Source organism: Narcine bancroftii, chromosome 12 (assembly GCF_036971445.1).
Source record: "Narcine bancroftii isolate sNarBan1 chromosome 12, sNarBan1.hap1, whole genome shotgun sequence".
NCBI classification, from domain to species: domain Eukaryota; kingdom Metazoa; phylum Chordata; class Chondrichthyes; order Torpediniformes; family Narcinidae; genus Narcine; species Narcine bancroftii.
The window spans coordinates 5514914-5538859 of NC_091480.1; the positions used below are offsets into that span (position 1 = coordinate 5514914).

A 23946-nucleotide genomic window follows, 5' to 3' on the forward strand; every position below is an offset into this window, starting at 1 on the left:
ACTACATCAAGGTAAAGCAAAATGTAGGCAGGTGCTTGAACAAAATGGTTGGGCAGGGGAGCAAGGTCCCACAGGCAGGAAGTAATAGGTGGATTATGGAAGGAGGACACACCAGCAAATGGGGGGAGGGGGATGGCTCTGTGAATGGAGAGGGAAAGGGGTGGAGAAGCTGGATGAAAGAAGACAGAGGGGTGGGGAAGGGAGGGAGAACGGGGAGTGGGCAGAAACCGGAGAGGTCGATGTTAATGGCATGAGAATGGAGAATGCCCAGACAGAAAATTAGGTGTTGCTCTGCAATTTACAGATGGTTGGGTTTGACAGTAGATGAGGTAATGGACAGACATGTCAGCACCGGAGTGGGCTGCAGAATTGAAACGGCTGGCCACTGGGAGATCCTGGTCACTGTTGTGGACAGAGTGAAGGGGATCAGTGAAGCAATCTCCCAGTCTGTGTCCACTCTCTCCAATTTAGAGAAGGCCACAACAGGAGGACTGTATGTGGTAGATAACTCCCGGTGACTTTGCGAAGCGATCTCCCAGTCTCCACCCAGTTTCTTTGACGTAGAGAAGACCAAGCCTACACTGTGGTTCTCATGCTGGGCTAGTCTGCCCTTCTGACCATCCCCAGCACCTTGAAAAACTCTGCTCTCAGTGCCCATTCACACCTGCATTCCATCCTGAAGAGATGTGACACCAGCTGCATCTTTAAATCTATTCAGTCAAATGCCCCGTTCCATGGATACATCTCTGTAGCCTGATCAGCACTCTCGGGCTCCTGGGAAGAAATTCTGTGATTGCCATTGAAATGCTGCCATTCCTGTTATTTGCAGTGTCAGACGACAGTAAATAGGCAATGCAGAGGCTTCCTGATGTGCATCTATTGATAGAACAATACCACAGTACAGGCCCTTCGGCCCTCGATATTATGTCAATTCGTATATCCCTTCCGATAAAAAAGTACTACACCCTCCCTACCCTGTAACCCTCTATTTTTCTTTTATCCGTGTCTAAATGCTCCTAATGTTTCAGCCTCCCCAGGCATCCACAACTCTCTGTGTAAAAGCTTACCCCAGACGTCTCCCCTAAACTTCCCTCCCTAAACCTTGCCTCCTAAGACTTGTTCCCCAATCCAGGTCACATCCTGGCAAATTTCCTCTGCACCCTCTCCATAGCTTCCACAAGGCCTTTTTATAGTTTTAAGTAAAGCGAATGTAAAGGTAGATATTTTCTATCTTTCCATTGCTTCCTTACCTTGTTGAAAGCTCCAAAGGTAGATTCAGGAAGCGATCTCTGATTTGCCTTGGGGGGGGTAGAGTCAGAGGTGGAGTGACTTTTTCCAGTTCCTCTGTGAAGGCAAAGCTGCTGAAAGCGGTTGACCCAGGAGCATGAATTTTAAAGTGATCAATGTGGACAGACACATCGTTTAATGAATGTTATTGTAGATTTATCTTTTTTTTAACAAAGTACCTGTTTGACTGCAGTAAGTAAGATTTTTGTGCTTTTGGGTGGGAGGGAATGTCTATATTAATTTTTCACTTGCCGGTGCCTATGGATGATGTCACGGCGAGAGGCAAAGCTACTACACCACTCGCCCATCTCCCTCAGCTCCGGAAGCGGCTCCCGACACTGCTGAGTTGAAAGCAACACTGGATCTGCCTTATAGACCATTTCCTTAAAAAGTAAATTTAACTTTTTTTCTTTTCATTGAGCCACCTTCAAGGCGGCGTTACACTAAAGAAAGGCCTCATACACCCTTCCTGTAATGAGGTGTCCAGAATTGAACACAATCCTCTAAGTGTGGTCTCACCAGAGACTTGTAGACATTTTTCCACACCTTGTTGAAGGGGTCAGGCCCGAAACGTTGGTTCTGTATTTTTACCTTTGCTGTTTAAAGGACACGGTTTGACCTGCTAAGTTTCTTCAGCGTCATATTTTTATTTCAACCACGGTATCGGCAGACTTTCGTGTTTTACTATTGACGGGATGTATTCTTTCCATTTACTGCTTCCTGTTGCTCAGGTTCTCAACACAGAACTTCAAAATTGATACTGCTGGCTAAATAAAAACATCTAGCTCAGTGCTTTCCAACGTACACTGGGGCCCCTTGCTATACGCTCTAATATTGATATATCCACCATGATTATCACACACTGTCCGCCTCAGTGATTAATTCACATCTCCTCTCTTGCACTAAAAACTAACTACTTGGGATGAACTGCTTGTTCAGTGGGTGAGGAATAGTTTGGATTACACACTGTGACAAATTGGCCTCTCAGTTAATTTGACAGGGTATTATATCACTTCTAACAATGCTTTTTCAAGGAGTATACAGACTGATCCATTTGCAACAAACCTGCCAGAATTCTGATCCACAGTTAACAAATACAAATTATCCAAGATTGATAAATGGCAAGATTGATAAACGACATCAAAGTGCTGTAACTTTCCTCTGGAGAGGAGACAGGTCCTTCCTCAATGTGATTTGTCTCCTTGGTCTTCCAGGCAACTGCAAACAAATGAGCCAGGGAGCAGCTCCCTCCGTGAATCCCTCACCCACTCCTCCCTTCCCACCAATCGCCCCCTTGGCACCTTCCCCTGCGCTGCATGAAGTCCCATACTTGCACCCACACCTCCTCACCCATCTCCGTTCAGGGCCCCAAAACAGTCCTTTCAAGTGAAGCAACACCACGTGAATCTGTGGGAGTCATCTAGTGCATCTGGCGGTCCCGTGGTGGTTTCCTCTATGTCGGAGAGCCTGAACCCAGACTGGGAGGTCACTTCACTAAGCACCTTTGCTCGGTCTGTAGCAATCCCAGAGACCACCCATTTCAATTTGGCGCCCCACTCCTGTGCTGACATGTCTGTCCAAGGCCTTGTACTGTCCAACCAAAACCACCTGTAAATTGGAGCGGAGCGGCATCACCCGAAATTCCGTCTGGGCATTTTCCAGCCGGACGGCATTAACGTCGACTTCTCTGGTTCTGCTAGCCCCCTCCCTGTTCTCCCTCTCTTCCCCATCCCTCCATCTTCACTCCTCCAGCTCTCCACCCCCTTCCCTCTCCATTCATAGAGCCATCCCCCCTCCCCGTTTGCTGCTGTGCCCTCCCTCCCTTCTCCACCTATTACCTCCTGCCTGTGGGCCTGTGTTCCTCCACCACCCCCCAGCACCCACAATTTTGTTTGGGGCCTGCCTCCATTTTGCTCATAGTTTGATGAAGGGCTCAAGCCTGAAATGTTGGTTATATATTTTTCTCTTTTCTATATACAAGAAAGGAGACTGTTCGACCTGCTGAGTTTCTCCAGCTTCGTGTTCTTACTTCAACCGTGTCTGAAGACTTTTGTGTTTTACTCCATCCAGGAGATCTCATCCGTTTGATCAGTGGATGAGCAGAGGGGAGGCCTCAGTGTCTCCTGGGTGTTGGACAGAGTGGCCCAATTTGTCAATGACAGCTCTCCCGAGGAGGTCCTCCCAGCACAGGTCTGACAGAGAACCTCCAACAAGTCATCAAGGTCAGTGAGCCTGGTGACACACGAGAGACTGCAGTTTGGAGCAACATACAACCTGCTGGAGGAAGTCTAAGGGCCAAGCGGCAGGAGAAAGAGAAAGGTCACGGTTTCCGACCAGAACCCTTCACCAGGACTGAGAGTGTGTGTAGAGCTGGTATCGTGGGGACAGAGTCGGAGGGAGTGGATGGGATGGTGAGAATTGGTGTTAAGTTTCTTTCAGCCACACGGTTTACAGCTACTTTTTGGTGTCCCCCCACCCCCAACCCCCCTGCTACTGTGTGTGGACGACAGCCTCACCTCCTGGGCATGTTTGTCCATTACACAATGACATGCCCTTGGATACACAAGAGAGCCAATTAATCCAGAAAGAAACAAAAAAGGATAAGAAGGACTGAAATTAGAAGAAGTTGACACAAACCACAGTTTCTCGCATCCCTGTCTATGACTGAATTACAAATCAGGGTGGAAATGTAGCAAGTATGGCTTCTAAGCTCACAATAAAACAAGGTGAAAATGATTAGATAACCACTTTTAAAACGCTACCTTGGTTGAGGAATAAATACTAGTTGGATTTCAGGCTACATTATGACCCCCACCACGCAGGCCATGCCCTTTTCACTCTGCTACCATCAAGAAGGAAGTGCAGGAGCCTGAAGGTGAACACTACACATTACAAAAACAGCTTCTCCTCCTCTACCATCAGATTTCTGAATGGACAATGACCCACAGACCCTTAGTTCTTATTTTTATCCAGAATTGTAACTTACAGTAATTTTTGCACCTTGTTCTGCACAGCCATACAGAGGTTGCATATGCTCTTAGCCACGGAACTAATAAAGTCCCACAGCAATAAAACTCCACAAGTGACCACACTCCTCACTGTGGCTGGGAAATCCAATAAGAGGCCAAGGTAATGGACAGACAGACAGCACACTAGCTTTCATTATCGAATCCCAGAACGAAGTATGATGGAGCATAAATTTTTTTAAAAGGCTGAAATGGCCTGTAACCGTGCTGTATGTCTCCATTTTTAAAAAATTTAAAATTTAACCCCACTGCCCGGCCTTTAATGCCCTGGCTAATCAAGAACCTGTAAATCTCTGCCTTAGATACACCTAGTGACCTCGACAACTGCCTGTGGCAACAAATTCCACAGGTTCACCACCCTCTGGCCTTTCAATCCTGAAGTTGTGCCCTCTTGTCCTAGACTCTCCCACTGTGGGAAAAAACCTGTCTACATCTACTCTGTCCACGCCTTTCGACATTAAAATCTTTCAATGAGATTCCCCCCTCATTCTCCTAAATTCCAGAGTCCAGGCCAAGAGCTGTCAAACACTCCTCATATAATAACCCTGTCATCCCTGAAATCATCCTTGTGAAGCCCCTCTGAACCCTCTAATGTCAGCACATCCTTTTTTAAATGGAGTCCAAAACTGCTCACAATCCTCCAAATGATGTCCCACCAGTCCCTTATGAGCACTCTACATTACATCCCTGCTCTATATCACATCAATCCCTCTTGAAGTGAATGCAGAAATGCTGGAGGAACTTTGTGAGACTGGCTGGGCTCCTCCAACATTTCTGTGTTTTGACGACAATCACTGCTTCTGCAGACTTTCATGTTTCACTCTTGAAATGAATGCCAGTGTTGCATTTGCCTTCTTCACCACCAACTCCACCTGCAAGTTCACCTTCAAGCTATCCTGCATGCGGACTCCCAGGCATCAAGGACACAAGTACTTCCAGAGCTCAAATGACAGCTTAGTCCCTTACAGCTCATTCTGATCTCTGTGTTAAACCAGGCAAAACATAATCTAACCCAACACGTGCAGAGTTACAAAGTGAGGATTTTCATTCTACTATGTTAAGTGTTATTCTTAATATTGAACACTATATTGGACATATTTTGACATGTTTAACTTATATTTATGTAAACATGCTCCGTGGTCCTATCTTGCCTTTACCCTGTGAGCAGGGTATGAATGATAAATAAAGGTGACTTGACTGTGTGGCCAAACACTGCTCGAACTCCACCGACAAGATTGCAGATAAACACCTCTGCTGCAAGCTGGATCTCAAACAACAACCAGTCAGAGAACAGGAAGGAGAGAGTCTAGTGGCATGGTGTCAGGGTCAATGTCAGTAAAACGAAGAAGCTGGTCGCCGATTCAGAACATGGGGTTGGACATGCACCTGTCTATGTCAACAGAGCTGAGGTGGGGATGGTAGAAAGCTTTTGGTTTTATAACCAACAACCTGCCTTGGGCCCACAATACTGAAGCGACTTCTTCCAACGACTCTGCTCCTTCAGACACCCAAGGAAATCTGGCATTTCCCCAGTTTCCTGCCATTATTTTACAGATGTACCATAGAAAGTATCCTGTCCGGATGCAGCACAGGAACTGCTCTGTCTAAACAAAATTGCAGAGAGTTGTGAGTGCAGTTCAAACCCCCTTGCCCTCCCTGAACTCTGACTACCCTTCCTAAAAGTAGCCCAGCCCACACTGGTCACACTCTCGTCTCCCTCCCTCCCAGTTTCATAGACATTTTCTTTCCCACAGTTATCAGACTATTGAACTGACCACTCAAGAGTGAAATGATGAAACCCTTAAACCATTTTAACTGAACTTTTTCTTGGCAACATGATATTCTGTTCTTTGGTTTGCACTACCTGTTGTACTTTAGTATAGGTTGACTTGCCTGAATAGCATGCAAAATAAAGCTTTTCACTGTTTCTCAGAACAATTTAATTCCGCTCAATCAATTACAGATTTTTCTCATCTTTGCCAAACTCAAGCATTCAAAAACTAGCTGATGGAGGATACATAGAATAACTTTTCCTGAAATGCTTATAACTGCATAAACTCCTGGGAGTCGCTATCTCGGAGGATTTTTCCTGGAGCCAACATAATAATGGCAGCGTGAAGAAAGCACGTCAGCACTTCTACTTCCTCAGGACTTTCTACAGAAATGTGCTGACTGGTTGCATCACGGCCTGGTAATGTGCGGCCTGGTAGGAGGACAATTCCCCTGACCAGAAATTCTTGCAAAACACAGCCAAGGACTTCACAGGCAGCACTCCCCCTCACTATCTAGAACATTGGTGGGAACGGGGAGCAGCAGTAATCATCAAGGATCCACACCACCCACCACATGTCCTGTTCTTGCTGTATTTTCAGGCTTGCCAGTCAGTTGGCTTCTATTTCCCTTTTTTGCACATCTTTCCATGAGTCTTTTTGAACCACCAATAATTAGAAATTCTGCAGGAAAAAGAATCTTGGGGTTGTATGTGATGTGTCATGTATTTACTCTGACAATAAATCTGAACTTTGAACTTTGCATGTGAGTTTAAAGTTCAGTTTTCAACTCTATTTCAGAATCAGAATTTATTGTCATGAACAAGTCATGAAATGTGGTTTTTGCAGCGGCGTCATAGAGTAAACATTCGTATTATAACCATCCTACAACATTACTATAAACAATAAAAATACTAGTGCACGAAAAGTCAGGCAGTGTCTTTGGATCATTGATTATACAGGAATCTGATGGCAGAGGGAAAGAAGCTGTCCTTGTGCTCGGCCTTGGGCTCCTGTACCTTTTCCTCGATGGTAGCAGAGTGAAGAGGGCATGGCCAGGGTGGTGGGGTCCTTGTGAGGATAGAGGCTGCTTTTTTAAGACACCTCCTCGTGTAGCTGTCCTCGATGGAGTGAAGTCTGGAGCCTGTGATGTCACAGGCTGAGTTAACAATCCTCTGGATTATTCTTGTCCTATAATTTGGCACCTCCGTACCAGACAGTGAAGCTCTCCACGGTTCACCTGTAGAAGTTTATGAGAGTCTTTGGTGACGTACAGAATCTCCTCAGACACCTCACAAAGTAATCTGCTGGCAAGCCTTCTTTGTGATTGCATCAATGTGGAGGCTCCAGGACAGATCCTCAGAGATGTTGACACCCAGGAATTTGAGGTTCTTGACCCTCTCCACTATTGAGCCCTCAATGAGGACTGGATCATGTTCCCCTGACTCCCTCCTGAAGTCCACAATCATCTCCTTGGCTTTGCTGACATTGAGCACAAGGTTGTTGTCATTACCCCATTCAACGAGCTGATCGACCTCCCTCCTGTACACTCCTTCACTGTCGTGTGTGATTCTGCCGACAACTGTGGCGTCATCAACAAACTTGTAGATGGCATTGAAATTGGGCCTGGCCACAAAGTCATGGTGTATAATGAGTAGAGCAGTGGGCTAAGCTCGCATCCTTGGGGTGGGCCTGTGTTGATGATCAGTGAGGAGGAGATGTTGTTTCCGATTTGTACTGACTGTGGTCTTCCAATGAGAAAGTTAAGCATCGAGTTCAGAGTAGGGTACAGAGGCCTAGAGTTTGTAGCTTCTTGACCAGCACTGAGGGAATAATGTTATTGAAGATTGAGCCAGAAGGGCCCTTATTACAGTGCTGTACATCTAAATCTAAAATTTAAAAAGACACAGAAAAGAGCAACGTCCAACTCGCAGGAGGCGTAGGCATGACTTTGCAATCTTCTGTGGACACAGCAAAAGAGATTTCAGGACACATTTGAATTTTAATTGGAAGACTCACAAATATGATTTGTTTTAATCCTCCCTCGTGTATTTCTTTAAAACCTGGAGGATGACATTTATTCATCGGGGCCCCGAGTAATTTCCTTATTCAGAAAAGTGTTGTAATAATTAACATTCATAATTTAAAATTCCTGAGTGAATTCTTGAAGACAAAGAGTGAAAGTGGCTGACAACCTGGAGACTGGAACTTAGCAAGAAATTGCATCTTTGCAAAAGGGAGATGGCATCGACTCAATTGACATCAGGAAACACCAGGATCCCTACGTGAGAGTGAACACTGGGCTCAGCTACTCACCGAAGAACTGCAAAACATGCACCTCTCACACATTGCAGAAATGTGCACTTCTGGCCTCCTTACTTGAGGAAGGACAGACTGGCTTTGGAGCCGGTGCAGAGGAGGTTCACCAGGTTGATTCCAGAGATGAGGGGGTTGGCCTATGAGGAGAGATTGAGTTGTTGGGACTGTACTGACTGGAATTGAGAAGAATGAGAAAGAATCTTATAAAAATGTATAAAATTATGAAAGGCATCGATAAGATTGAGGTAAGTTATTTCCATTGGTGGGGAGGCCAGAAGTAGGGGACATAGCCTCAAGATCCAGGGGAGTAGATTTAGGATGGAGATGAGGAGGAACTGCTTTTCCCAGCGGGTGGTGAATCTGTGGAATTCGCAGTCCATTGAAGCAGTGGAGGCGACCTCAGTAAATATATTTAAGATAAGGTTGGATAAACTTTTACATAGTTGGGGAATCAGATCAGCCATGATCCCATTGAATGGCGGAGCAGGCTCGACGGGCTGGATGGCCGACTCCTGCTCCTATTTCTAGTGTTCTTAAATAGGCCACTGGCTCAACAGTCACACTGGTCATAGAGACAGACAACACGAAACAGACCCTTCGGCCCAACTACATCGACATTCTGGGACCATCCCATTTGCCAGTACTTGGTCCCTATCTCTCTAAGACCTACTTATCCATAAATTGTACCAGCAGCTCAGTCTGGATACGGACTATTCTCTGAGTGAAAAAGATGCTCCTCGGGTCCCTCTTAAATCTCTCTCATCTTAAACCGATGCCCTCTAGTTCTAGAATCATCTAAGCTGGAAAAAAAGACCGTGAGGGTTCACTCTATCCATGCCCCTTATGATTTTATAAACCTCTATCAGATCACTCCTCAGCCTTCTACAATCCAGGCAATAAAGACCCAGTCTATCCAACTTCTCCCTATAACACAAGACTAGCTCCAGCAACATTTTGGAGAATCTCCTCTGCACACCTTCCAATTTAGTGGTTTCCTTCCTATAGTCGGGTGACCACAACTGCACACAGTTCTTGAAGTGTGTTCTTACCAACGCCTTGGACAGCTGAATCATGAAGTCCCAATCTTTCTGCTCTCAACTGGTGTTAGTGTTCTGCAGAAGCCTTCTTCGACCTTGATCTAAGCCTGTTAATGAATCCCCAGGCTTCTTTCTTCCTCATGCTCAAGGCCAGATTCTGCCTGAGTAACAGAAGCAGAGCAAAAGGCAAACTTCTGAAGGGTCAGTGGAGCATCCATGGAGGCGAAGGGATGTCTGATACTTTGGGCCAAAACCCTGTGAGAGGGCTGCATTTTTGATCCCGATGTATGGTTTCTCCTGTCTCCTTATCAGAAGCAGATTCAATGTCAGTCATTTTCCCTCTGGTCTCTCAGGGGTTGAGTATAATGTGCAACATAAAATCAATCTGTGAATCTCTCCTTAGAAAAAGGATCAAACCAGGACATGTTTTTTTTTCATTGGATCTTACAGCATTAGCTTTCCAAACATTGTCAACAACACACAATCACCTGATAATATTTTCACAATTCAACACTTAAACCCTTATATCACTTGCTACAATTGAGGTTTGCAAAACTAAATTGGGTGAACTGCTCGATCTTCACAACATGACATCCTCTGAAATTCTCACATACTTCACCAGCATGTAATTCATGATTAGATTGATTCAGATTTATTATATGACATCACATACAACCCTGAGATTCTTTTCCTGTGGGCCAGGCAGAATTACCACTTATTGGTAGTGCAAAAAAAAAGCTCAACGTACACATGTAAACAAATATAGAAATGTAAACAGACTGACCGTGCAATACAGAGAGGAAAAAAAATCAATAAAGTGCAAAAGTAAGAGCCCTTAAATGGGTCCCTGACTGAGTTTGTTGTTGAGGAGTCTGATGGTGGAGGGGGAGCTAGCTGTTCCTGAACCTGGTGGTGTGAGTATGCGACACCGATACCTCTTTCCTGATGGAAACAGTGAGAACAGAGCGTGTGCTGGGTGATCGCTGCTGCTCTCTGATGGCAGCATTCCCTGTAGATGTTCTTGATGGTGGGGAGGGTTTTGCCTGTGATGTCCTGGACTGTGTCCATTATCTTTTGGAGGGTTTTTCAATCAGGAAAATTGGAATATTGTGCATCATGTAATCTAGGTAAGAACATAGGAGGACGGAGACTAATGATGTGGGAGATTTTCAACTTTTCAACTTGAATGGACCAGTAATGCGGCCAGGTTCAGTAAAACCCCTGTTATCATGCAAACAGAAGCCTCTAGCAACAGACAAAAAAATTGTAGTGAATAGATAGGTTAAAAAATACTAAAATTTAAAACTGGGCTCCCGTACCTTTTCCCCCATTGGTAGCAGAGTGAAGAGGGAATGGCCAGGGTGGTGGGGTCTTTGTGAGGATAGAGGCTGCTTTTTTAAGACACTTCCTCGTGTAGATGTCCTCGATGGAGTGAAGTCTGGAGCCTGTGATGTCACAGGCTGAGTTAACAATCCTCTGGATTATTCTTGTCCAGACTTCATGCCATTAATTCTCCAAACATGCCACACGCATTATCAAGCAACCAAAAAATTCACTTATCCGGCACCTAATAATCCCCATAGGTGCTGGATATTGGTGGGGGGGGGGGGGGTTGGTTTACTGTATATTGTTGTGGGTGCCTGAAATGCATTGCGCAGGGTGGTGGTGGAGGCTGAGACTCTGAGACAGGCAGAAGGATGAAAGAAAAACAAAGGGTTATAAGGTAGGTAGGGTTTCGGTTTTTTTTGGGAAGTATGGGTCATCACAACATCATGCACTGAATGGCTTGTACTGTGCTGTATTGTTCTAAACATTTACGTTTGCTCGAGCTTCCCTCATCCAGAAACCAGGCTGTTGGCAATGGTTTACTTTGATCTCAGGAATACAATGCACTTCATCATCCTGTCCATTTCCTAACTCCACACACAGGGATAAAATGCAGTACAGCCGTGACATTTCCTTGAACATGGGAGATAAAGAGGTGACCTGGCAGGTTGCTTAAAATGATTAAAAGAGCAGATGAGCAAAATAAACAAAACCATCTCCTCTGGTGAACAAGCCCCAATCTAAGGAGAGCAATTTTGAAATTTCACTGTTAAGTATCAGTAAAACATTATGCTGGAGAAACTCAGCAGGTCACACAGGGCACTTTACATTACAAAGATCAAGACATATAACCAATTTTTCGGGTTTGAGCTCTTCATCGAGGTATGAGCCAAATGTAGACAGCCAACACCCGAACAAAATGGTGGGTAGGGGAGGGGTAGGCCCACAGGCAGGGGGTAATGGGAACATAAAGGAGGGAGGGCACACCAACAAACAGGGGGAGGGGGGATGGCTTTATGAATGAACAGGGAAGGGGGTGGAGGAAAGAAGACAGAAGGATGGGGAATTTAAAAAAAATTAAATCTAGACATACAGCACGGTAACAGGCCATTTCAGCCCACCCCCAGCACGTTTGGAACAGTGGGAGGAAACCAGAGCCCCCCGGGGAAAACCCAGGCAGACACGGAGAGAATGTACCAACTCCTTACAGACAGGGTGGGACGCGAACCCCGGACCCTATCACTGGTGCTGTAGCAGCAGCGTGGCACTAACCACTTCACCAACCATACCATTTAAAGAAAGGGGGAACGCGAAGTGGGCTAGCAGAAACCGATTGAGTCGATGTTAATGCCATCCAGTCGGGGAGTGTCCAGACAGAATATTAGGTGTTGCTGCTCCAATTTACAGGGGGTCTTGGTTTGACAGTGAATGAGGCCATGGATTGACATGTCAGCGCAGGAACCTCGGCGCCTGCCTACATTTCACTCTACCTTGATGAAGGACTCAAGCCCAAAGTGTTGGTTATGCATAGAACATAATGTATCTCTATCTTTGCTATATAAAAGTCTGTAGACCTTTGAGCTTTACTTCTGTTCAAGAGAGTTATTAGGAAACATTTCTCCACAGGAAGGGTGGTGAAAGTCGGCAACACTCCTAGAAAGTGTGCAAAATCTATTGAAAATATCACTACTGGGAGTTTTATTTTAAACTATGCCACAGTAGGAAGTATTATGGTAAAGGTAGGGATCGGCCAAGTCCAGTTCTCCAGCTTACACGTTCTCCCATGCTCTCACAAATTGGAGGAAGGTGTAAAGTGCACCATATGTGGATGCAGTAACCTGCAAATCAGCATGTTTACAAGTTAAAAGCACAGAAATCAGGAGGAACTCAGCAGGTCTCGCAGCATCCATAAGAGGTAAAGATGCAAACTACTGTTTCAGGCCCAAAATGATGGTAACATATCTTTACCTCCTATGGACACTGTGAGACCAGCTGAGTTCCTCCAGCATTTACTGTTTTTACCTCAATCACTCATTTGCAATTTTACATGCAGAAGCACATCACGATTGTGAAGACTTTGCCTGGGTTGGAAAATAAGTCTTATGAGGCAAGGTTAGCAGAGCTGGGACTTTTCTCTTTGGAGCAAAGCAGCATGAGAGGAGACTTAATAGAGGTTGACAAGGTTATGAGAGGCAGAGATAGGGTGGACAGCCAGTGCCGGTTTCCCCAGGCAGGAATAGCAAACACCTGGAGGCACCTTTACAAAGTGAAGGGAAGAATGTTCAGGGGAGATATTAAGGTTAAGATTTTTACACAGAGAGCTGTGGGTGCCTGGAATGCCTTGCCAGGGGTGGTGGTGGAGGCTGAAACATTAGGGGGCATTTAAGAGATTTGGACAGGAACATGGATGGAAGAAAATTAGAGGGTTACGGGTAGGGACAGGGGCTAATTTTTTTTTGGTAGGAATATTTTGGATGGTACAGCATTAAGGGCTAAGGGACCTGTTCTGTGCTGCAACTTTCAATGTTCAATGATCATTCTCTTGATATAGAAAGCAGCCTTACCTCCTGACAAAACTTCACAATGTTCTCCCACAGCTCCTTGGCCTCGCCCTCATCTGTCTTTCTACGTGCTTCGACCAGGATGCTCTCCCTTCTCTTCAGGGGTTTGGAGCCTTTCCTCAGCGTGAGGTACTGCTGTGGAGTGTGGCACGCCGCACAATGATTCATCCTCAGGTCATTCAGAAGAGTGCAGGCGGGGCAGGACCACTCGTTGGACTTCTCCCGCGAGGAGGGCAGCTGGACGGGGAACAGTTTGATGGGTTTCCGTGCAGCTGAGCCCCTGCCTCCACAAGAGGTGCACGTGGACCCGTTCTGGCCTCTCTCCACGCCACAGTCTGGGCACCTCGGCCCTCGTTCAGTGTAACCGTGCTCTTGGAAACCATGCAGTTTGGAGGTACAACAAGCGGTGCATTTTTGGGCAGCAGTGGGATTTTTCAGAGTGCACTTTGAACAGGTCCATGAGGTGAAGTCTGGGCTGGAGGGACTGTAGGGGGTGAAACGCACTGCATCTCCAGTCAGGTCGATGATATCTCCACCCTTCGAGGTCCTGCAAGCTTCACACTTTGGCCCTGTTGCAGGGTTAGTGGAGGAGCAGGATGAACACTTCCACTGACAGGGGGCTGAATCCATCTCCTCATCCAACACACTCAGCCTCTTGGTGCAGAAGTGCTCCTGCAATTTTGCAGTAGGTTTCACTTGTCCCTGGGGAGCACCTCTGGTAATTGGAGCAGAGGAGCTGGAGGTAGGTGCAGTGCCGGGAACGGCAGGGGGCTCTGTGGGGGGAGGCTGGAACTTGGCGGCTGGTGGCACCTCCCTGCGGCTGCGTGGCATGGGATTGTTCTGGACCACTGGAGACAGTGGACTGACGACGGGAGACCCGGGGCTCTCAGCCTCGGAAGCCACACTGCGAACAGGGGACACATCGCACTCCATTGGGTCGCTCGGGTTGCTGGGCTGGGGTGCCGCAGGCAGTGGCCCTGACGGCAGCTGGAAGCCGACTGGCGTCACCACTTCTGGCACCACCAGCGCCTCGGGTGGGATCTTGGGCAGTGAGAGCTTGCGAGGCCCTCCACACGCCGAGCACGAGTTCGCCGCAGGGGTGTTGTGGAGGGTGCAGCGTTGGCAGGCCCAGGCTGCGGAGGCATCCGGCACAGCCCTCTCACAGCAATTGCCATTGACGTCACCATTGGCCTCTCTACCAGCATCCTGCCCGCCAGGGCCCCTGGGTTCTGCCACCGCCGGCAGGCTACGAGGATCTCCATTGGCCATGGGGGGCGTGACGGGGCTGTGGGTCTGGCCAGATCCGCAGACGTCGCACTGGCTCTTGTTGATGGAGTTCCTGAAGGTGCAGCGGCTGCAGGCCCACTGTGGCTCCTCGCTGCTAAGCCGAAGGATGTCGCTGAAATCGGGTCTCTCTCGGGGGGCCTCACAGATAGAACACTGCCTCAGTCCGCTGGGGTTCAGGAAGGTGCATCGGGTACATGGCCACTCATTTGCTGTTGCCATGGCACTGGGCTCCTGCAAGGTACTGGGGAAAAATAAAACATGCAATGATTAATCAGCTGACTGGAATATAGAAACATACAGCACAAAAACAGGCCCTTTGGCCTATCTACTCTGTGCCAAACTATTCGGCCTAGTCCCAGACGATATCCCTCCCATCCATGTAGCTGTCCATATTTTCCTTAAATATCAAAATTGAGCCTGCATTTACCACTTCCGTTGGCAGCTTGTTCCACATTCTCACCACTCTCTGCATAAAGAAGTTCCAGCTAATATTCTTTTTAAACCTTTCCCCTTAACCCACATCCTCCAGGTCTTGTCTCACTACCCTCAGTGGGAAAAGCCTACCTATCATTTGGTACACCTCTATCAAATCTCCTCTCCTTCTTCTGTGCTCAGTTCCTCCAGTCCTAGCAACATCCTAGTAAATCTTCTCTGCACTCTTTCTATCTTATTCACATTTTTCCTGTAGTTCGGTGACCAAAACTGCACACAATCCTCCAAATTTGGCCTCACCAACTTCATCATCGCATCCCAACTCCTGGACTCAATACTTTGATTTATGAAGGCCAAGATGCCAAAAGCTGTCTTTACAACCCTATCCACCCGTGATGCCACTTTCAGGGAATTATGTATCTGTATTCCCAGATCCCTCTGTTGTACCACCCTCCTCAGGGCCCTGTCCTTTCTCGGTTTGTCTTTGCAAAATGCAACACCTCACACTTGTCTGCATTATATTCTATCTGCCATTTTGTAGCCCATTCTTCCACTGGTCCAGATCCCTTTGCAAGCTTCGAAAGCCTTCCTCACTGTCCACAACATCTCCGATCTTTGTGTCATCTGTAAACTTGCTGATCCAATTTCCCACATTATCACCCAGATCATCGATATAGATAACAAACAACAACAGTCCCAGCACTCAACTCCTTCCACACCCCCATCACCCTTTGCGTAGAAAATATTTACCCTCAGGTCCCTTTGAAATCTTCCTCTCACTTAAACCCCTCCCCCCCCCCACCCTTTTTGTTTTTGACTCTCTAATCCTGGGGAAAGCCTGTTACTATTTACCTCATCTGCACCCCTGATGACTTTATACACCTCGATACACTTACCCTGCATTTACCTACACCAGGGAAAGAAGTTCCAGCCTTTCCAGTCTCTCCTTACAACTCAAGCCCATCAGGCCCCACTGACATCCAGGAGAACATTTTTGTCCCCTTTCTAATTGAATGACCTTTCCGCTAGCAAAATGACCAGAACTGCATACACTGCACCAAATGTGCCCTGACCAATGGCACTGCAAGCTGAAATGCGATGTCTCTGCTCCTGTACTCAGTGCCCTGACCGATGAACGCATGCCCAGAAAACAGCCTCTTCACCATCCTGTCTCCACTTTCATGGAGTGATGTCCATCTATGTCTCTCTGTTTTGCATCACCCTCCAGGGCATGTCCTGCCCTGCTTGCCTGACTGAATTGTAAGACCTTTTTGGAAAATGCAGAGGTCTACTTATGTTGGACATCATGTCCAGCACATACACAAGGGCCAAAGGGCCTGCTCCTGTGTTGGTCTATGTAAACTCCACTGTTCACTGTTTGGTGCCTGCCGCAGAATTTACTAATAATGCCAACTGCATCCAGATTGCTAACAGCAGAACAGATAGAAAGCTCCTGTCATGTTCTTCCAACCTCTTTCAGATTAAAAAAAATTACTGGTTCAAAAAATTCTCTTGAACTCTTCCTGGTTCTAGGTTTGCTGCTCCAGTGACTGATCCTTTGGTCATCTGCGATTTAAATCATTCATGCCTTCTTGATCAAAGAATCAATTCAGTTGCTAAACTTGCTTGACGTGTGACCACTGATGTCAGGGTTCAAATTAAATGAAAAGAAATAAAGGAAACCAAGTCTTCCATTACCAGCAGTGCTCAGTGTGAGCAGGGCTTCATTCAAACAGTACTCCGTAGCAATTAAACCAGGGCACAGCCTCGACTCCTACCCCCAACTGATTATTTGACACAAACCTCTTCAAAAGATCCACAGGATTGGGTGCAGTAGCAGGAAATGATGAGAAACAATTTTGTCCTTTATTGTCAAATTGCAGCAATGTTGAAACTTGCTCTTGCCACTAAAACTTAAATCGAAAGTGTACACAATAAACTGCAGCCCATCCTCCCTGTTCACGCTGAACTTTCCTTACTGTGCTGCTCCTGGGAAGATATTGAACCATCTCACACAGCACACATTAGGTAATCAGCTCTCCCAAAGGCATAACACACAGAGATTATGTTTAACCTGAGCAGCAGAGACACAAAGACGATCGAAGGTGATGAGACACTTCCTGGTTAACCCATTGATGAACCTACCAGTTAACTCCTAAACTCCCTGAGCACAGCAGCTGGATTTCTGAATAGCTTTTTAACCTCAAATATATCAATCAGTTTACCAATCTCCTTTCTGAAATTGAGAGGAGATGAAGAAAGAGGGGAGAGGAGAGAGGGAAAAAGAGAGAAAGAGGGAAGAGCAATGAGGAGTAGAGATGAGAGGGAGAGAAGAGTAGAGAAAGAGAGAGAGACAAAGAGGAACAGAGAAAGAGAGAGGGAAGAGCAATGAGGAGTAGAGGTGAGAGAGGGAGACAAGAGCAGAGAAAGAGAGAGGGAAGAGCAATGAGGAGTAGAGGTGAGAGAGGGAGAAGAGTAGAGAAAGAGAGAAGAGAGACAGAGAAAGAGAGAGGGAAGAGCAATGAGGAGTTGAGGTGAGAGAGGGAGAGAAGAGTAGAGAAAGAGAGGAGAGACAGAGAGGAACAGAGAAAGAGAGAGGGAGAGATAAAGAAGCAGACAGCCAGTGGTTGTGACAGAGAGTGTCCCATTAATGCTGCTCGACTTGCTGATCCTCCACAAATTGTATTCTACTAACCCAGTGGTTTTCAAACTTTTCTTTCCACTCACATCCCACCTTAAGTAATCCGTTACTAATCACAGAACACCGATGGCATTGGGAGTACTTAAGATGGGATGTGAGTGGGAAGAAAAAGTTTGAAACCACTGTGGTAGACCAATGCCGGTTCCATGTGATAAAGAAAGGCTGGCTTGTATCACTGGTGATGACCAGAGTAAAAGGGACTTGACTGAGCTATAATGAACCTTGATTGACTGATAAATGTGGAGAAGATGTTCCCTCAGGTGACAGAATCGAGAACTAGGGACCACTGTTTAAAAATAGGGGGCTGTCCACGTGCAGTAGATATGAAGCAATGTTTTTTCACACAGAGTCTTTTGAACTTGCAGGGGAAGGACATAGAGGTGTTTCAATAGGCACAAGTGGATATATTCTGGTTAAGGGGGTGAAAGATTTTGTGGGTGGGTTCTGAAGTTACGATCATGAACTACCAAATGGAAGAGCAGCCATCCTGCTCCTCAAGCGCCTGTTTGCAAGGGAGTCAATGAGTATCTATTTCAAGAACAATATAAATGGAGAGTGGTCACGGGCAATTGTCTTAAATTGTTTTATAAACAGTGTGTGAAATTGAACATTTGATCAGAGCCACTTGTCTTCCAATAACATGATGTTCATTCAAACAAAGAGGCAGAAAGTGCTGAACATAATGTACAGAGCCCCATTGCAAGGTGGCACATTTTGAAGCCCTTCACAATAAACCTCAAGGAAAAATGGAAATGGACTCCTGACATAGTGAAAGAGTCTGCAAGGGGAATGCTGCTGACTGCTACGGGCTGGGGGCAGACAATGCAAAGGCACCATGGGAATCTGAGGTGCCTCTTCTACTGGACATTGAGGAGCCAAGTCCAGCGGGGAAGTCCCCCAACAAAAAGGGTGTCTGCACCCTGGGGGACCACATGTACCACCAGGAAAAGGTGAGAGAACATAAGAAATAGGAGCAGGAGTCAGCTATTCGGCCCATCGAGCCTGCCCCGCCATTCCATGTGATCATGGCTGATCTGAAGATCAGCTCATCTCCATCAACCTGCCTTTTCAACAAATCCCTTAATTCCCCGACTATGTAAACATCTACATTGTCTTAAATGTATTTACTGAGGTCGCTTCCACTGGTTCAATGGGCAATGAATTCCACAGATTCACCCCACCCCCTCTGGGAAAAGCAGTTCCTCTTCATCTCTGTCCTAAATTTGCTACCCTGAATTTTGAGGCTAGTTCTAATCTATGCTACCTCTGGAAATAACTTTCCTACCTCCACCCGATCTTATGCCTTTCATAATTTTATGTTTCTACAAGATCCTCTCTCATTCTTCTAAATTCCAGCGAGTACAGCTCCAAATGACTCAATCTCTCCTCATCCCTGGAATCAACCTGATGAACCTCCTCTGCACTGCCTCCAAAGCCAGACCATCCCTCCTCAAGAAAGGAGACCAGAACTGCATGCAGTTCTCCAGATGTGAGTTGGAATGGTTTGAATGCAGGATGAGAGAAATCTGGGGGGGAGCACAATTGTTCCCGATGACTACACCTGCAAGAGGTGCATCCAACTGCAGCTCCTGGGAGAACGAGTTAGGGACCTGGAGCTGGATGAACTCCAGATCAGTTGAGAGGCAGAGGGGGTGATCGACAAAGTTGGAATAGAAGTTTAGAACAGGACAAGTAAGATTACATGGCAGAGCAAGTGTTGAATCAAAATATATGGAGCATAAGAACACACAGAACGAACTGCAATTCAACAGGATATGATATGATTGCTTTAATAGGATTTGACTGCAAGATAGTCAGAACTTGGAATTAAATATACACAGACACAAGATTGAGGGATCAGGTATACTGTGATAAGTAGTCTTAGCGATTAAGGATGAAATTGTGTAATTATTAACAAATGATTTAATGAGAGGCAAGCAGGCAGCGGAGACTTTGTGCGTAGAATTAAAGAACGGAAGAGGATTTCTGATTCAAGTGGATGTTGCCCAGATCCCCAGGCAGCAGCCCTGAAGTGCAATAATGTATAAAAGCAGACAGGAAACAAACATAAGCCAAAGGCATACAGTTTAATGGGAAATTAAACTTGCCACTAGATTGAGAGAATCAAATCGGCTCACACTTGAAAAGTGGAAGATTCTGGAGTCCTAGAGCCAACAAGGGAGCAGGATGTATTAGATTAGTAATGAGAATGGCATTAGATTTAGTGAACAGGCTAATGGTATGTGAACATCTCTATGAGCACGTACAAGAGTTTTTAACAGAGGATACTGACTGGGTGTGAGAGCACCTGATCAGAAATCCTCATGTCCCTGGTATCACAGCCCCTCCACAACTCTCTCCACTGAGATACCACACGTCTGAATGAGAAAACTAACGTTGAATCAGGGATGGAGAACCCTCAAAAGTAAAGTGAGCAAAATAATGGTCGTGAACAAAATATTAGCCCTAAATTTTGATGCATTCCCAGGGGCAAATGATTTCTACCCAAGGGTTGCAAAGAAAAAAAGTGAGAACATTGTAATAATTATGTCCACTAATTTTCAATGTTCTCTTAATTCAGGAGCTCATTCTGATGAAAGGTCAGCAGTTGCCACCAATGTTGCCAGGTTGCTGGGTACAGTTTCATTGGAAATAATCCTTTCCAAACCTCAGATTACAACACTCAGACATGGTGCAGTAAAACCCTTGGTATCCAACACTTATGGGGATGGATAGATGCTGGATAAGTGATTTTTTCAGCTGCTTGATCTTGCATGTTGCGTGGAACAGTGAACTAACCGCTGGGGACGCCAATTTTAAACTTCCGTATTTTTTACCTATTGGTATTTACTTTGCACAATTGTTTTTTTGCCAGTTTAATTTCAGATAACGAGGATTTTACTGTATAAACACTGAAGAAGAAACGTGATGGAGCTGCCTAGGAGAGCACAACTTCAGGATTGAAGGGTGTCCGCTTAGAACAGAGATATGGAGGAATTTCTTCAGCCAGAGGGTGGTGAATCTATGGAATTTGTTCCCAAAAGCAGTTGTGGAGGCCAGGTCATCGGGTTTATTTAAGGCAGAGATTGATAGGTTCTTGATTAGCCAGGGCATCATAGGTTATGAGGAGAAGGCCGGGCAGTGAGGGTGAGTGGGAGAATGGATCAGCTCATGATGGAATGCTGGGGCAGGCTCGACGGGCTGAGTAACCTATTTCTGTTCCAATATCTTATGGGCACACTGCATGTCCGAACACACTGTATCAGCCACACTAGTATTTCTGATTTTCAATCGTGACTCATACTACCGACCCTGATACTGAAATTCATGATTCCCACCACTCTTGGACCACAGCCCCTCCATAAAACCACATATATCGCACAAAGCCCCACAGAGTATTAATGTGGAGCATGAGAAATAAACCAAATCATCTCATGATAGTTCAAGTGATGCGGCAGGCCAATGCAGTTTCCCTGCTTGGTTGAACTATCCTAGAGGTCCAAATGTGACTTTCTAACCCAGGCCTTGCCAGAAACTACCCCAGTTAGGTGGTTGGATTTAGATGCTTTTCCTGGAGAACATTGTACTAAGCCAGAGCTCCATAAGTCCCATCATTAACTTCAATGTCTTACTTTATTTCACGTGGCAAAGAAGGCATTCAAGCCATTTAATACATTTGCTTCATCAGTCAAGACACTGGATCCAGGGGCATGGCTGTCATGTTACAGCTGTACAAGATGCTGGTGAGACCGCCCTTGTGTAATTCTGGCCACCCAACCACAGGAAAGATATTATGAATAGGCAGCTCTGTTGATGTAACACTTCTTTCTTTGGCTTGGCTTCGCGGACGAAGATTTATGGAGGGGGTAAAAAAGTCCACGTCAGCTGCAGGCTCGTTTGTGGCTGACCAGTCCGATGCGGGACAGGCAGACACGATTGCAGCGGTTGCAAGGGAAAATTGGTTGGTTGGGGTTGGGTGTTGGGTTTTTCCTCCTTTGCCTTTTGTCAGTGAGGTGGGCTCTGCGGTCTTCTTCAAAGGAGGCTGCTGCCCGCCAAACTGTGAGGCGCCAAGATGCACGGTTTGAGGCGTTATCAGCCCACTGGCGGTGGTCAATGTGGCAGGCACCAAGAGATTTCTTTAGGCAGTCCTTGTACCTTTTCTTTGGTGCACCTCTGTCACGGTGGCCAGTGGAGAGCTCGCCATATAATACGATCTTGGGAAGGCGATGGTCCTCCATTCTGGAGACGTGACCCATCCAGCGCAGCTGGATCTTCAGCAGCGTGGACTCGATGCTGTCGACCTCTGCCATCTCGAGTACCTCGACGTTAGGGGAGTGAGCGCTCCAATGGATGTTGAGGATGGAGCGGAGACAGCGCTGGTGGAAGCGTTCTAGGAGCCGTAGGTGGTGCCGGTAGAGGACCCATGATTCGGAGCCGAACAGGAGTGTGGGTATGACAACGGCTCTGTATACGCTTATCTTTGTGAGGTTTTTCAGTTGGTTGTTTTTCCAGACTCTTTTGTGTAGTCTTCCAAAGGCGCTATTTGCCTTGGCGAGTCTGTTGTCTATCTCATTGTCGATCCTTGCATCTGATGAAATGGTGCAGCCGAGATAGGTAAACTGGTTGACCGTTTTGAGTTTTGTGTGCCCGATGGAGATGTGGGGGGGCTGGTAGTCATGGTGGGGAGCTGGCTGATGGAGGACCTCAGTTTTCTTCAGGCTGACTTCCAGGCCAAACATTTTGGCAGTTTCCGCAAAGCAGGACGTCAAGCGCTGAAGAGCTGGCTCTGAATGGGCAACTAAAGCGGCATCATCTGCAAAGAGTAGTTCACGGACAAGTTTCTCTTGTGTCTTGGTGTGAGCTTGCAGGCGCCTCAGATTGAAGAGACTGCCATCCGTGCGGTACCGGATGTAAACAGCGTCTTCATTGTTGGGGTCTTACACTTAGTGCAATGCTATTACAGTGCCAGTGATCTGGGTTCAAATCCGGTGCTGTCTCTAAGGAGTTTGCATGTCCTCCACCTGTTAGCATGCGTTTTCTTCCAAGCACTCCAGGTTCCCCTTGAAAACAGGGGTTACAGGTTAATTGGGGTATTTGGGCACCAGGGGCTCATTGACTGGAAGGGCCTGTTACTGTTCTGTATGCCTAAATTAAAAATTTTAAATATTACCAGAACTGGTAGATTTGAACTAGAAGGGAGTTTTGATTGGCCAGGAATTTCCTCCCTGGAGTGTAGGTGGTCTACAAAATCATGAGGGGCACAGGTAAATATTCACAGACCTCCTCCCAGGGTAGTGGAGTCCAAACCCAGAGGGCATAAATGTAAGGTTTGGGGAGAGAGATTTAAAAGGAAACTGAGGGGCAACTTCAGCACTCAGAGGGTGGTGAATGTGTGGAACGCGCTGCCAGAAAATGTGATAGAGGTGGGGATATTTGTAATGTTTAAAATGAAATTTTAGACAGTTATGTGGCTAGGAAAGGTTTAGAGGGATTGGGAATGAATGCAGGCAGATGGAACTAACTTACTCAATCTGTTTCCCTGCTTACAACTTTCTTGGGCAGCGTGGTTGGCGTAGCGGTCAGCACAACGCTGTTACAGCGCCAGCGATTGGGACTGGGGTTCGAATCCCGCACTATCTGTAAGGAGTTGGTACATTCTCCGTGTCCGTGCAGGTTTTCCCCGGGGGCTCTGGTTTCCTTCCACCTTTCGAAACATTCCAAGGTTGTGGGTTAATTGGATGGCACAGGCCCCTGGGCCAAAAGGGCCTGTTACTGTGCAGTATATCCAAATTATAAAATTAAAAGATGTGAACAACGACTTACACTTAACCTGCTGCAGCTTTCATTCAGATGAATAATATTGCTGCCACCACATACCATATAACCATTTACAGCATGGAAACAGGCCATGTCGCCATAACCCTCAGAGAGTCTCTGCCCAGCCAGTCTGCTTGGTGAGAAGAAGGGTGCAGTTACTGGAGGGAAGCTGCTCCAGTGTGCCATGGCCTGTAATGAGTGTTCATGACCATTGCTGACTATGGGCCTGCCATAGGCTTCCCCAGTTTGATGGATGGAGTCATATCTATCCAAGCCTCTGGGCCAGATTTAGATGCCTTTCAGATTCTCCTGGAGGCCACTGTACTAACGTAGACCTCCACAAAATTCCATGATTAACTTCCTAGAGATTCTGCAGATGAACTG

At 46.4% G+C, this 23946-nt stretch overlaps 1 protein-coding gene across 9 annotated transcripts in view; it reads right to left on the minus strand.

The window, feature by feature from the left end:
* Positions 1–23946, minus strand: part of capn15 (calpain 15) — a 203123-nt gene that overhangs the window by 35227 nt on the left and 143950 nt on the right. For 6 of the 9 annotated variants that reach the window (XM_069905971.1, XM_069905973.1, XM_069905975.1 and 3 more), the window contains one exon: positions 13329–14853. In XM_069905971.1, the coding sequence (XP_069762072.1) occupies positions 13329–14853 (1525 nt within the window). Of the gene's footprint in view, positions 1–13328; positions 14854–16742; positions 16825–16847; positions 17079–17118; positions 17140–23946 lie in introns of those variants that run through there. The other 3 variants (XM_069905979.1, XM_069905978.1, XM_069905977.1) reach the window with 3 other exon arrangements.